The sequence below is a fragment of the Bos mutus genome, chromosome 28, assembly GCF_027580195.1.
Source record: "Bos mutus isolate GX-2022 chromosome 28, NWIPB_WYAK_1.1, whole genome shotgun sequence".
Taxonomy (NCBI): domain Eukaryota; kingdom Metazoa; phylum Chordata; class Mammalia; order Artiodactyla; family Bovidae; genus Bos; species Bos mutus.
This window is the reverse complement of record NC_091644.1, coordinates 32,076,677-32,092,777: the sequence shown is the minus strand read 5'-3', so window position 1 is coordinate 32,092,777 and position 16,101 is coordinate 32,076,677. Positions and strand designations below refer to the sequence as shown.

At 40.2% G+C, this 16,101-nt stretch overlaps 1 protein-coding gene across 6 annotated transcripts in view; it reads left to right on the top strand.

Moving 5' to 3' along the window:
- Positions 1–16,101, top strand: part of CSGALNACT2 (chondroitin sulfate N-acetylgalactosaminyltransferase 2) — a 63,192-nt gene that overhangs the window by 33,076 nt on the left and 14,015 nt on the right. For all 6 annotated transcript variants that reach the window (XM_070364885.1, XM_070364884.1, XM_070364883.1 and 3 more), the window contains one exon: positions 9,133–9,214. In XM_070364885.1, the coding sequence (XP_070220986.1) occupies positions 9,133–9,214 (82 nt within the window). The remainder of the gene's footprint in view (positions 1–9,132; positions 9,215–16,101) is intronic.

Genomic DNA, 16,101 nt, shown 5'->3' with positions numbered 1-16,101 from the left:
AATTAATGAACCAAAAATAATAGGTTGCCACACATAGGAGCTTATTCTTTTTGTGCAGGAAAAAAATAATCATAAAGTTAGGTGAATTCAGGGTATAAAAGAAAACACAACATAGGAAATTAGAATAAGAAAACGTTACAAGAAATCAACCTCATATAGTAAGTTTTTAAAAATTCTAAATAGGAATTCCCTGGTGGTACGGTGGATGAGAATCTGCCTGCAGAGTCAGAGAACACGGTTCGATCCCTGGTCCGGGAAGATTCTTCATGCCTCAGAGCAGCTAAGGCACACACCACAGTTATGGAGCCTGTGTACTGCAGCTGCTGGAATCTGTGCTCGTCAGCAAGAGAAGCCAGTGCAGTGCAACGGACAGTAGCCCTCACTGACCGCAGTAGAGAAAGGCCACACACAGCAATGAAGATGCAGCACAACCAAAAAAAAAAAAAACTAAAAGGAAAAATTTGAAAGTTTATAAAATACTAACATGAACTAAATTCATGTTAGTATTTTATAAAAGCTCATCTTAGTATTCTATAAATAAAAGAGGTGGAAGCTCTTAAGAGATTAAGAGCAACTAAAAATATAAGAACAGTTATCAAATAGTTAACCTTCATATATATATATATATATATATATATTTTACTGTTGAGTTTTTCAAAACTTTCAAAGAACAGATAATATTAGTACCATATCATCTGCCTACCAGGTTCCTCTGTCCATGGGGATTCTCCAGGCAAAGTTACTGGAGCAGGTTGCCATTTCCTCCTCCAGGGGATCTTCCTGACCCGGGGATCAAATCCAGGTCTCCTGCATTGCAGGCAGATTCTTTACTGTCTGAGCCACCAGGAAAGCCCATCTTCATGCCAAGCCCTGGTAAAACATGTATACATAGCATACATATACACAGATGTCTACTTTATCTGTAGGCCAGTATTAGGAATATGGATACAAATGGGGTCAAAATGACAAACTGGGCACCACATCTGCCTTATCTGACACTCTAAATCCTTTGTAGAAGTAAATTATTAAAAATGAAAAGCCATATTAGTATTGGAGAATGAGAGAAGTGCCATTGGGAGATCTAAATTTTGAGAAATTTCTATAAGATGACAGTAGTTGTCATAGGATTGGTTACTGGAGGATAGAGCAGTCTGGAACATATTTAGGAGAACAGTGACAATGAGGCTGCCTTGCATCCTCCGAGCTCATAGAAGACAGGAGTGGTGGAGTCTGTGTGCTTCTCTGGGAGGTGTGCTGAGCAGCAGGCATCACAGGCATCTCAGGCTGAGGCAGTATGTTTGGTCCCTGGAGCTAGAGAGGCAGGATAGAGCCCTAGGATTACTGATTACAGGGTGGATGGGGAGCCGCAGACTCCAAAGGTGAACTGCTACTGGCACATTTGTCCAAGACCACGTTTAGCCCCTTCTTCACTGTTATTGGAGATAGACCTTTGTAATGATAGCTAACAACCATGGTTTTTGAACAATGATTTTTGAACAATGATTTTTGAAACAAAAATGATAAGCAGCTAACCACAGCTAGCCAAACAGTTGAGGGAAACTAACACTGTGAAAGAAGACCAAATTTTAATAAATAGAAAAATTGACACATGAGATTATAAATAGAAATAGAAAACAACTTTAGCTTAAATATATCTTTAAAGAAATTAAAGAAAATGTTAATTTCATAAAATTATTAGGATTTGTTACTAAAAATAGAACTTGGAAATTGCAAAAATATAGAACTCAATAAATGGGCTGAATAGCAGAATGATCACAGTTGAAATAGATTTGTAAACTAGCAGACAGGCCAACTGGGACCAAGAGGCAATGTGAGAGAAAAATCAAGATATGGGAAATCAATTCAGAAGCTCTAAGACTGTTAAATAATTGGAGTTCTGAAAGGGAGAGAAAAGAGAGAACAGAGCGAGGAGGAAATAGAAGAAAACATCAAAGAACTAGGGAAAGAGAAATCTTCTGGCATTTGAGAACAGAAGGGACAATCCTAATAGTTTCCAGAGATGCTCAAAGTAGCAGAATCTAGCTTATCTACAAAGGAATAATAATCAGGTTGGCACTTGCAGCCTTTGTGATAATATTGATACTAGAAAATACTAAAGCAGTCCCTTGAACATTCTAAAGAAAAATAACTTCAATTATAGAATCCATATTTGACCTATTTGAAAGCAAAATAGACATTTTTGAACACTGAAGAACTCAGTTTAACTATTTTTCAGAGGCCTTTTCTAATTTAGCAGAATGAAAAATGAGCATATTGAAAGAGGAAGACCTAAGAGTGGTCAACAACAAGAACCCAGTAAAACTTCTTTAATTAGTTTCTTTAAATAGTTGATGAAACACATAATAAAAAAGTTAAATAGTAATTTAGGATAAAAAAGTCAAAAGGTATATACATGGTATAATATGTGTATTACCCAACTCTGTCCCAAGATACCCAGAAGCAGTGACATCCTTAGAGTAATAAGCATGCCCAGCTCCCAGATCTCAGTGCTGAGATGGGTAATAGAGGAGCCCAGAACATCTTGTAGCTCTAGGAAAAAAAAGATGATGGTATATGTCAGAGGGATGTAAGACCCTGAAAGAGCTCCCAGTGGCAAAGCTGGAACAATTTGAGCAACAAACTAGTACTGGATTATAACACCAGCATAAAATAAATATCATGAGTCCATACTGATATGAATAACTTTGTGAGTGAATAAGGAGATAAATAATAATAATAAATGACAGATTGATAGGTTGATTAAATTAGATGGAGGAGGGGAGGGACAGATCTTCCCACAGAATTTTAAAGAACTCTTGTAGGTACTCCCTTTTCCACAAGGTGGAGCTAGGTGACTCACTTCCAAAGAAGTAAGGAAAAAGAAAACTTTTTCTTCTTAACTTTTCAACAGAGAAACCTGGCAGGCACCACCTTAAACTAAGTAAAAGGTTAACATCACTAGTGCTGTACCCCCCACATAAGGTGTAACAAGAAGGGCATGTCACCCCTGTGGTCTTTCTTCCAAAACCTATAACCCCAGCCTAATCATGAGAAAAACTTCAGATAAACCCAAATGGAGGGACATCCTATTAAATACCTGACCATTACTCCTCAAAACTGCCAAGATCATCAAAAAGAAGACTGAGAGGCACTCCCAGTTTCTCAGGAGACTAAAATGTACTGTAGTGTCCTGGACAGATCCCCTAGAACAGAAAAAAGAACATTAAAGGAAACACTGGTAGAATTCAAATAAAGGAAAAAACTGATGGAATCCAAATAAAGTCTGGAGTGAGTTAGTAGTAATGTATCAGTGTTGTTTCTTAGTTTTGACAAATGTACCACAGCAGTGTGAGATCATAACATTTAAAGGAAGCTAAAGCTACATGAGAAATATATGGGAACTCTTTATTATGTTGTAACTTTTCTGTAAACCTGAAATTGTTTCAAAATTTAAAAATCTAAAAATTTTACTTGAAAAACAAACCGAAAGAAATGCAAAATGGACTCAACGTATAAGAATGAAGAGCTAATATTCTTGTCTAGTTTGAGAGAATGTGGACAAAGAATGTTTTGAAGTAGATGCATTCTAGATGTTGTATAGAAAAATAAGTTTAAGTGCTTCCACTTCAAATTCTAGTTTCACCACTTTGTAACCATTGCAAGTTATTTAACCTGTTTAAGCTTCATTCTCCTTAAAAAGCATAAGACAAAAGTTTGCTCTCTATAATGTTTAAAGATACATTAGAAAGTAAATAGGAAATACACCAAACAGAAAAAAATAGGTAAAAGACATCTGACAATAATTCATAGTAAACAGTTTGAAATAGTCATTCTTCACAAGAATGAGTTAAAACAACAGGTGATAATTTTTTCTGCTGTTAAAGCACTTTTTAAAAAAACAGTCACATGAGTGAGGCTGGCAGGGTAGAGCTTCTTCCATCCCTGCAGTGGTGTGGGAATGCAGGTACACTTTCTGGTTTGAGAGCTGTCAGGTAGGATCATCCCTCTGATCCAGTAATTTGCACGGCAGGAGTCTCTCCTGAGGAAATAATCAGAGGTGTAGAGTAGCAGTATGCAGAACATGGACAACATTCAAAGCAAGTAGAACTCTAATAATAAAATTATAAGTTGAATTGTAGAATATACTGTGGTGAATGTTATGTGTCAAGAGGAGATTGTTCATGAAATGGAAATAAATACAACTGCATAAATGTAGAAGTAAATGTAAGGTTAAAAAATGGAGGGTTTTATATATATATATATGTTAGATATTTGAATACTGTAATATCTAGTATTTTTATGTACGTTTTTCTTCATGCAGGGTACTGTTCTGTTTTTTATACATGTTAATTTATTTAATCCTGTAACAGCCTCTCAGGTAGGCACTGTTATTACCCGTATTTTATAAATGAAGAGAGAGCTAGGCATGAATGGGTGCCCCTCCCCCAGTGCACAGCTCACCAAGGTGGGGCCAGGAGCCTGGGCAATGTTGACTCCATAGTCTCCACTGTTATATTAATTCATTAAATAGTGAGTGTCCATTCTATGCCAGCCATTATTCACCACTGGAACCCCGAGATCCATACAAATGTGGTTATTATTCATAAGAATCTTTAGTCTTGCAGGAAGAGACAGAAAATAAAATCAGTTAGCAAATAACCAGTAGATAATTAAAAGAGGCTGAGTGGTGAAGAATGATGAGATCATTTCTGTGCTGTTTGGTCAGAAAGGCCTCTCTGAGATGAGGCTGTTGGAGGGCCATCTGAATGACAGGAAGGAACCTGCCCCACAATGACTGGGGAAGGCAGTTCCAGACAGAAAGATAGCTAGTGGATTTCCTAAGGTGACTGGAGCACAGTGGGTGAGGGAGCACAAAGGCCAGGTCGTGGAGAGCCTGTTTATACCCCTGTGAGCGGTTTGAATTTATGCTAAGGGTGATAGACAGCCTTGGGAGCTTTGATTCTGTGGAGAATGAATTGTGTGTGGCTCCAGCTGCAAGCAGCCAGTTAGGCTTTTGCCGTAGATCGAGGAGGTGCTGTGGCTTGGGCAAGGGTGGTAATTGTGTAGAGAGGTTTAGGTATGATTTAGAAACAGCACTTGCTGTTGGATTAGAATGTGGGGATTGAGGGAGAGACAGGAGTAGCAAGAGGAGAGAACAGGACTTCGGTTTGAGCTTGGTAGGTGTGTATTGCTTATTAGTGGCCTAAGGGGATGTGTCAGGGTTGCCAGAGGATTCATGAACCTGTTTTTTATGAGGGGCTGAGAGCTGGAGATGTAGCTTATGTGTGGATAGCTGCATCCCCCACTTGCTTAGGAGAAGAATAAGAGTAAAAACAAACAATCAGAGATTATGGATAATATGAGTTTCCTTCTACTTTCCTCCATGAAAATGTGCAGATTTAAAAATCAAAGCCAATGACTCTTTCCCACAAGTCTGATATTTGAAGAATTTTCATAATATTTATTAAATCAGAATTGGCATAGGGTAGAAATGTCAGAGTAGATGTTTTAATACTTTACACCAGGATTATATGTATTATATATTTTTGAAGAGATAAGAATATTAGAGCCTAATCTTGGTTTTGCCACAGAAGTTATACCTCTATAAGTTTGTTTATTCGTTTAAATATTTATTGAAAGCCTGTGCTGTGCCCTGCATTGTTCCAGGTGCTAGAGATATAGAAGTGATTAAAATTAGCAAAAGGTCCTGCCCTCAGGAAGTTTTACATTCTACTAGAAGCAGGAGCGGAGAAGGCAATGGCAACCCACTCCAGTGTTCTTGCCTGGAGAATCCCAGGGACAGGGGAGCCTGGTGGGCTGCTGTCTATGGGGTCTCATAGAGTCGGACATGACTGAAGCGACTTAGCATCAGAAGCAGGAGAAAAGAAGCCTTCCCCACCCCAAACCTCTCAAATGGAATAGGAAAGTTTGTGTTTCATTTATTAGCTTCTACTTCAGCCAGATCCTCATTACTGCCTGGGTCATTTTGTTTTCCAGTTGGTTCTCTCATTCTGCACAGCAACTTTTTCAGACTGTCCCCTGAAACTTTCAACTCCCCTAACTCTTCTCAAAAGTTACTGCCTCTACAGACCTATATATTCTTATATTCCTGCTTTCTGTAAGAATTTCCACATGGTTGCCCTATAGATTACTCAAATTCATTATGTCCAGAACGTTGCTCCACGTCATTCCTCCCGGGATGACCTTTTCCTGGGGCTCCCACTCTTGGGGAGATGACCATCACATACCCTTTGTCAGGACGGCAGTCTGTGGTCCAACCTCCTGCCTAGTTTTGTAGGGCCCAGGAGTTAAGAATGGTTGAAAAATATTTTCAAAAGGATAATATTTCATGACATAGGAAAATTTCATGAAATTCACATTTCAGTGGCCTTAAATAGAGTGTTTTGGAATACAGCTTATTTCTTTCACTATTGGGAATGAGTGCTTTCACTCTACACTGGCAAAGTTGAGACAGATTCTGTGTTCTTCAGAGCCTAAAATATATACCATCTAGTTTTTATCAACGTTTCCTGAGACCTGCTCTACATTCGTGGGCACCGATACCTCTGACTCCAGTATTCAGACGCATCATTTTTCACCCACAGTGCTCTCTCCCACCTCAGGCCTTTGCACAAACTGTTGTCTTGCCTGAAACTGTCTCCCAGCATATCTTCTTTTACTTGATTAACTCTTGCTTCTCTCTCAGATCCCAGCTCTCACTTCATTTCTTAGAGGAAGCTGTCTCAGAATGTTGCAATTTGGGTGAGGGATCAGTCTCTCTGCTTTCTGTCACCCTCCTCACAGCCATATCCTCACTTCCCTCCATATCTGACTAGACTCCATGGTCAGTCATGAGCTACAGCCTCTTCTCTGATATACACTCACCTCCTTCATCCCTCACTCCTTCCAGTGTTTGCTCTTAGAACCCCAGCCTAGTTAAGGGCACCACTGTCAACCAGGCCGCTGAGCAGCAGAAGGTAGAGAGTGAGAAACACACTCCCGCTGCACAGCACAACTTTAAATACTTGACCACAGGCTTCTGGGTCTCAGGCTGCCTCTGGTCCCCCTGCGCTTCGTCCTCCAGTCCAGTCGCACTGTCCTTACACCTCCCAGCAACCCTCACCACTTCTCACTCCACGTACCCTGCTTCCTGTTTCACTTAGGAAGGAGCAGCAGTCAAGCATTCACTTCCTTACTCTCCTGTCTTGAGACCCATGGGCCTCACTGGCCCTGTCACATCCTCAGCCTCTCTCTCTCCAGTCCCAGTGGAGGAACTACCCACGTCCCTTGCTAAGGCCAGCTCGTCCTTCTGTAGTGAACTAGACAGAGCTCATTCCTGATGTCTACACAAGGACATCCCTCCAGCTTTCTTCACTCTCTCATATCCTAACATTTTGCCTCTTTTGGATCATCGCAATTAGCCTACAAAAATACTGTAATACCACTTAGGTCTGAAAAATGTTTCTTGGGGCCACGTTCTTCTTGCCCTTGTTTTCTGAGCTCTTGCCATAGTCGTTTCTTTACTGTTGACCACTCCAGATGTGCTCCTACCTCAGAGCCGTGGTACATGCTACTGGCATGATCTCCAGATATTTGCATAGTTCACTCCCTGATTTCACTAGGGTCTCTGCCCAAACTTACCTCCTCAGGCCTTTTGTGGCTGTTATATCTAAAATAGGCCTTCTGTTTTGCTGTGTGTTTGGCCTACGGCATCTTTCTTCCTAACATGTGTCACCATCTGAGACCTATATTTATTTATTTATTTGCTATTTTCCCATCAAAATGGAGGCTCTGTGGTAGCAGAGACTCTGTCACCTCTGTTCATGGCTGGGTCCCCACTGAATTGTGAATTTTAAAAGGCAGTCTATCAAGCTTCAGCCTTTACTTGATTCTACATGCCCAATATAATCAAAGCCCTGATTTTTTTCTTTCTCTGCTTGGACTTCAGTGGTGACTATTCCATTTTAAAGCTGGCTTCCCTCATGGTGGGAAAAAACTGCAGCAGTTCCAGACTTCATATTTACACGCTATGCCAGAGGCTGACAAACTTACTCTGTTAAGAGCCACATAGGGAATATTTTAGGTTTTGCAGGCCGTAAATCCCTGGTGCAACTATTCAGCTCTGTCATTGTACCATGAAAACACCCACAGACAATTCATAAACAAATGAGTGTGCCTGTGTTACAGTAAAATGATGTACAAAGCCAGTAGCTGGCCGGATGTAGCCTGGAAGCTATAGTTGGCTTACTCTTGCCCTGCACTATCCAAGGGGAGCAAGCGTCTTTTTCTAGTATCTCTCTCAGAAGAATGAGGGGGCTCTCTGTTTTCCAAAGTTCCCAACAAGCGTCCTGTTTTAGCATGTTGGCCTGAACATTATCTAGGAATTCCCTGTAGCTCAAATGGTAAAGAATCTGCCTGTGATGCAGGAGACCAGAGTTCGATCCCTGGGTTGGGAAGATCCTCTGGAGAAGGGAATGGCAATCCACTCCAGTATTCTTGCCTGGAGAATTCCATGGACAGAGAAGCCTGACAGGCTATATTTGTGGGGTTGATTATCTAATGCCTGTTAGTGAAGTAGTTCGTGAGTGAGTGGGATGAGACTGTCTCATTGGTGGAGAGTGCTTGCAGTCCAGTCTGATGCTGCTAGTGGAAGGAGCGTCCCTGAAGCTCATGGGCTGCATGGGGCCAGGTAATTACCTGAGCAAAACTGTACACAATTAGGAATGGGGGTAGGGGAATGGATGCTGGCCATGCATCAAATAAGGTCTGCTGTGTGGAAGTGATTGGTGTATTACAGTATGTGCTTACACCACTGGTATCCTCCTAAAATAGAATGTAAGCCCCCTGAGATCAAGCATCACACTCTTTGATTATTAGTAACCTCAGCTCAAACCTGAATCAGATTAAGTTGAAGGCGGTTAAGAATCCTATGCTTATGGGGATTACTATACTTTTGTTGGTTTTTATAAGGATTTAATAATATAAAGCCATGTGATCCCATTATCAATCACATAAATGATTCTTTTTTTACAGAAAAAATTATTTGGAAAATATTTTAATTTGTTTCATTGTTGATTGAAACTACTTCTGGTTTTTGAGGGATTAAATTGAGTTTTGTTTTTTAAACTTAAGGTTCACAAAAAGGATTCTGGCTTTTGGCGAGATTTTGGATTTGGAATGACTTGTCAGTACCAATCAGATTTCCTGACCATTGGTAAGTATACCTTACTTTTAAGAATAGGACTTTAGGTGTTTACTATGATATCTTAAGATGTTTTTCTAAAAGGTCTGAGATTTGAATGTTTTCCTAATAAATTTTGAATATCTGAGATTAGCTGAAGAGTCAGGAAATACAAAAGATAAAATAAGTTTATTATTAGAGTCTTTGACTAGAAAAATGAGGTCATAAAGGTAAAATACCCGTGTTTGCAGTTGTTTCTAGTACTGTAACAAAAGATCTGCACCTAACTTTGGTGTTGCAGTCACAGATTGTTACAGCTAGAAGTAATGTTGGATTATCTAGCTCAAGGGCTTTCATATTTTTTTATTTAGAGAGGAAACCACCTTTATTTGTCTTTTGAACATAATGCAGAATTTCAGTATCTAAAACAAATGGGGGGGGGGAAATCTCTGTCTCTAGCTGTGGTTGTAGTTGGAGTAAGGGACTTAGAATCACTGCCTTAGTCATCCACTCCCCTAAACCAAGTTGACCATGAAGAATCTGATCTAAGCTACCTGCCGAATCCCACCATGTCTTACCCAGCAAAAATAAAGCATCAGAGCATAGTTTAAGGAAGCAAGCTGAAACCTGATTTATTCGTTCCATGTTTCCTGATTCACTCAGGGGCTCCCTTTCCACTGCATATTGTTGTTCAGTTGCCAAGTCACGTCTAACTCTGCATCCCTGTGGACTACAGCATGCCAGGCTTCTCTCTCCCTCACCATCTCCCGGAGTTTGCCCAAGTTCATGTCCATTGCATTTGGTGATGCCATCCAGCCAGCTTATCCTCTGGTACCCTCTTCTCCTCCTGCCTTCAGTCTTTCCCAGCATCAGGGTCTTTTCCAGTGAGTTGGCTGTTCACATCAGGTGGCCAAAGTATTGGAGCTTCAGCTTCAGCTTCAGTACTTCCAGTGAGTGAGTATTCAGGGTTGATTTCCTTTAAGATTAACTAGTTTGATCTCCTTGCTGTCCAAGGAACTCTCAAGAGTCTTTTCCAGCACCACAGTTCGAGAGCATCAGTTCTTTGGTGCTCTGCCTTCTTTATGCTTCAGCTCTCACAACCATATGTGACTACTGGAAAGGCTATATGGACCTTTGTCGGCAAAATGATGTCTTTTCTTTTTAACATATGTCTAGGTTTGTCATAGCTTTCCTGCCAAGAAGTGATTGTCCTCTAATTTCATGGCTGCAGTAACCATCTTTAGAGCCCAAGAAGAAATCTGTCACCGCTTCCACATTTTCCCCTTCTATTTGCCATGAAGTGATGGGGTCGGATGCTGTGATCTTAGATTTTTAATATTTAGTTTTAAACTGGCTTTTTCACTGTCCTACTTAACCCTCATCAAGAGGTACTTTAGTTCTGCTTCGATTTCTGCCATTAGAGTGGTATCATCTGTATATCTGAGGTTGTTGATACTTCTTCCGGCAATCTTGGTTCCAGCTTGTAACTCATCCAGCCCAGCATTTCTCATGATGTGTTCTGTGTATAAGTTAAGTAAACAGGGTGACAATAAACAGCTTTGTCATACTCCTTTTGCAGTCTTGCACCAATCAGTTGTTCCATACAGAATTCTACTTGTTGCTTCTTGACTGGCATACAGGTTTCTCAGGAGACAGGTAAGATGATCTGGTATTCCTGTCTCTTTAAAAAGTTTTCCACAGTTCGTTATAATCCACACAGTCAAAGGCTTTAGCATCGTCAATGAAACAGAGGTATATGTTTTTCTGGAATTCCCTTGCTTTCTCTTATGATCCAGCAAATGTTGGCAAGTTGATCTCTGTTTCCTCTGCCTTTTCTAAACCCAGCTTGGATGTCTGGAAGTTCTTGTTCACATAATGCTGAAGCCTAGCCTGAAGGATTTTGAGCATGACCTTACTAGCATAGGAGATGAGTGCAATTGTCCAGTGGTCTGAACAATATTTAGTACTGCCCTTCTTGGGAATTAGGATGAGGATTGACCTTTTACAGTCCTGTGGCCACTGCTGGGTTTTCCAAATTTGCTGACATATTGAGTACAGCACTTTGATAGCATCATTTAGGATTTTAAATAGCTCTGCTGAAATTCCATTACCTCCACTAGCTTTATTGACAGCAGTGCTTCCTAAGGCCCACTTGACTTCACACTCCAGAATGTCTGGCTCTGGGTGTGTGGCCACACCATCATGGTTATTGTTGTCATCAATATCTTTTTTATACAATTATTCTGTGTATTCTTTCTATCTCTTTTTGATCTCTTCTACTTCTATTAGGTCTTTACTGTTTCTGTCCTTTATTGTACCCATCTTTGGATGAATGTTCCTTTGATATTTTCAGTTTTCTTGACAAGATCTCTAGTCTTTCCCCTTCTGTTGTTTTCCTCTATTTCTTTGCACTGTTCATTGAAGAAAGCCTTCTTGTCTCCTTGCTTTTCTCTGGAACTCTACGTTTAGTTGGGTGTACCTTTCCCTTTCTTCCTTGCTTTTCACTTCTCTTTCTTCAGCTAGTTGTAAAGCCTCCTCAGACAACCACTTGGCCTTCTTGCTTTTCTTTTTCTTTGGGATGGTTTTGTTCACTGCCTCCTGTGCAATATTACGGAGGCAATGTGCAATATCCGTAGTTCTTCAAGCACTCTGTTTACTAGATCTAATCCTTTGAATCTGTTCGTCACCTCCACTATATATGCATAGGGGATTTGATTTAAGTTTTACCTGGTTGGCCTGGTGGTTTTCCCTGCTTTCTTAAGTTTAAGCCTGAATTTTGCTCTGAGAAGCTGATGTATTTTTAATAGAATACATAAACATATGTCCATTTTACCTTCATTTTTATAGTCAGCCATTTGCTCTGGAAATTCCTCCACCTTGTCTTTTTATCTCTGTAACAAATGATGGAAAATCAGCAAATAGTAATAAAAAGACTATTAAGTGAAACTAATAAATTTTTCCCCTGATTTCTTGCTTAATAAAATAGTAAGGATCCATCATCGCCTCTGACCTGTGTTATTTCTCACCGCTCCTTTCTCTCCCTTCATATTCCTATCAGATGAATATTGGTGCAGTTAATGGTGTTCCACATTTCTCTGAGACATGTTCATTTTTCTTCATCTGTTTCCTCTTGTCTTCATGTAACATAATCTCAATTGATCTGTCTTCAGGTTCTCTGATTCTTTTTGTTCAGATCTACTTGTTGAGCTGCTCTAGTGACTTTGTCGTTTGAGTTATGGTGCTTTTTAACTCCAGAATTTCTCTTATTAAAAATATATAATTTCTATCTCTTTATAATGTTTTCTACTTGATGAGACATTGTCATCTTTCTGTTCTTTAAGCATGATTTCTCTTAATTCTTTGAACATATTTATAATGGTTGTTTTGAAATCTTTGCTAAAACTGACATCTGGTCCCTCTCATAGGCAGTTTCTGTTGTCTGCTTCTCTTTTGATATATAGGTCACAGTTTTGTTTCTTTTAATACCTTTCTTTTTGAAAATGAGACATTTTAAGTTATATATTGTGTTGATTCTAGATATTAATTTCCCCTGCCTCCAGGGCTTACATTTTGTTTTACCTTTACTTGTTTATTAACTGACTCTGCTTTACTGTTTTAGTGAGCTGTGGCTCCGCATCCTCCATCTCATGTCACCTCTCATGTCACTCATCAGGGCATGTGTACAGTCATCCTGGGATGACATTGGATTGAGTGAATATCTTTTTCACTGTCTCCTCCCGTGCCTCTGTTGGTGTCACGCCCGACTATTAGGCTGCATTAATTTGCTCACAGGACAGTGCTCTGGGACATAGATTGCTCCAGTCTTAACAGATTAAACTGAACCCTTTTGAAAGTGTTAGTCGCTCAGCTCAGTGTCTGACTGTCTGCAACCCCATGGACTGTAGCTCACCAGTCTCCTCTGTCCATGGAATTCTCCAGGCAAGAATACTGGAGGGGGTTGCCATTCTGTCCTCCAGGGGATCTTCCTGACCCAGGGATTGAACCCAGGTCTTCTTCATTGCAGGCACATTCTTTACCATTTGAGCCACAGAGAAGCTCTTAAACCCTTTTGTAGGGTAGTTTTGGAGGCAAGTTTTTGAGGTTTGTTTGGACCCCAGGATGGCTGTTAGCTGTTTCTCTTCCTTCCTCTCTGGTAAACTGGGTGGCCTACATTTTAGCTTGCTCTAATGGGCTACCAGCCACTTCTTAATTGTTCATCACCAAATCTCCAATATTTACAGGAGCCCCTTTAGGCCTTAATTTCTGTACACTTTCTTTCAGATAAAGTCAATTCCTTTGGGAAGAGCTCTGGAGTATTTGTCCTTATGGACTCCCTCTTCCCCTTAAAAAGCTCTGAGTCTCTGCTTGAGACCTGGGGGTGGAGATGGTGGCACAGTTCTCTCAGAGGAACACCCCTGCCTTATGATCAGAATATTAGGTGGGAGCCAAAGGGCCCATCTCCCTCTTCAGTTCAGTTCACTCGCTCTGTCATGTCCAACTCTTTGCGACCCTGTGGACTGCAGCATGCCAGGCCTCCCTGTCCATCACCAACTCCCTCTCCCTCATGGAGAGCCTCTATCCTGTGAATGTGGGCTGGGGGAGATAGGGAGCCCCAGCATTTGTTTGCAATTTCGCCTCTTTCATTTGGAGCTTGTATTCCTTTCCCTCTTTCCTTCTGGCTGTCCCATTATACAAACATTATACCTTGGGTAGTTGTCCCATAGTTCTTGGGTATTCTGTTCTGTTTTTTTCTTTTTTCCCCCACCTCCAGTCTTCTTTCTCTTTGCTTTTAAGTCTTGGAAGTTTCTATTCACATGTCCTCAAGTTTAGAGATCTTTCCTCAGTCAAGTCCAGTCTCCTAGTGAGCCCTGCAAAGGCATTCTTCATTTCGTTACTGTTTTTTATCTTTAACATTTCTTTTGATTCATTCTTAGACTCTTATCTCTGCTTCACTGCCCATCAGTTCTTGCATATTGTCTTTTTCCATTACAGCCCTTAGTGTATTAATCATAGTTGTTTTAAATTCACAGTCCTTTAGTTCCAACATCCCTGCCATATCTGAGTTTGGTTCTGATGCTCTTTCTCTTCAATATTTTTTGACCTTCAGTTTGCCTAATTTTTTTTTTCATAGCTGAGCATGATGTACTGGGTAAAGAAGACTGAGGTAAATAGGCCTTCAGTGATGTGATGGTAAGGCGTGGGAGAAGATAAAGTGTTCTATAGTCCTATGATAAGGTCTCAGTCCTTTCTTTAGCGATCCTGTGAGTCTGGACCATGAATTTTGCAGTCATTTTTCAGACACTGCCCCCAATCTTAGGTAGGACAGGATGGCTAGAGTGGACTAGTTGGCTATATCCTTTCCCCCAGATAGGTTAGGCTCTGGTAGGATAGTTTTTCCTGAGGGTAGATCTTGTTAAGAACAAAAAACACCCTGGCATATTTCAGAACGGTTAGTTTCCCCTTCCTGAAAGCACTGCGGGATTTTTCTGCAGTTTTCACCATGAGAACCTGGTAAACCTAGAGATAAAACTCACAAAAGTGTATGGGCCCCTCTGGTGTTTTCAACTCTTAGATTTTTCCACTGAGCCTCTGGCAGTTCATCAGTTCAGACTTTCCTACCCCTGTACTGGTTCCCCTGGAGATTTCTTCTAGTCTGTTTCTTCTCCAACAGTAATAGTTGTGATTCTGTCTTACACACCTGTCTATCTCTTCAGATTAGGGAAGAGCAGTTTGCCCTGTGACTTTATTTCTCTGAGGGATCTGAGAAGAGTTGAGTTTTCAGTTTGTTCAACTTTTTATTTGTTGGAAGGATGGAGTGAAGGTCTGTCTGTACATGCTGGACAGTAATGGGAAGTCTCTCTATTTATTTTCACTGTCTATACCATCTCTAATATTTGAGGAACTTATTCATATCTACAAGTAAGAAAAGCCAAGATATACCAAACATAGCATTTATTAAAGCCGTGATTATTTAAAATAATACTTTTCAGAGATCTCAGGATTCTTGTCATCCTGTAAGTATGAAATTAAGTGACATGGAATTATTTGATAAAAAGACATCATTTGGAAACCTAGATTTTAATTAAAGAATTAATTTTTTCTCCATCTTTCAGAATCTTTTCTAGCTCTTCAAAAAACTCAAAATAGTTTGTATTCTCCATGCTTCTTTAAAGTTAGTTCAGCCTAAACCAACTTAAAAATAGTGTGAACTTGATCTCCTATGCTCTACGTAAGGCTGTAAGTGACATTTAACGTTGCCAAGTCTACTTGATTCTCTTTAATTGAGCAGCACATGACCATTTCTTCAGGATGCTTTGCTCACTTGACAGCTGTGATGACACTTTCTCCAGAATTCTCTCCTTCCTCTGGGGCTGCCTCAGTCTCCTTTGCTGACTTTCTCTGCCTGTTTGCCCTCTAGATATTTGGCATTTCTTAGCAGTTAGACCTGGGCCCTGTTTTCCTTGTAAACTTTATTAGCAATTTCACCTGCTAATGTGGCTTTAACTCATCTGCGTGTCCATTCTCAATTTTATGTGTCCCACTTGGCCCATTTCTTCTGTTTTCCGCTCTGGAAAATTTTCTGTGACCCAGAAAAACTTGGATCTCAAAGGATAGAGGGAAAACACCATAAAACATTAATGGTGGTGATATTATGGGTGATTCAGGTTTCCTTCTCCTTTATTTGACTTTCTAGACATTTTCTATAAAACTGAAGTTGGCAAAGTATTCTCAAATATTTAATCTTATTTTGATACTCAACAACAGACCCTTGACCTTCCAGCTGTCAGCTGATAACTGTATTTCTAAGCCAAGATGTCAGTCCTCTACTTCAGGTGTCTTTAGATTGTACATGTCATCTCATCTGAAGTAGAATGTTTAAATCTTTATCAGGTTTGACTGTGCTCTGCCAGGCAGCTATT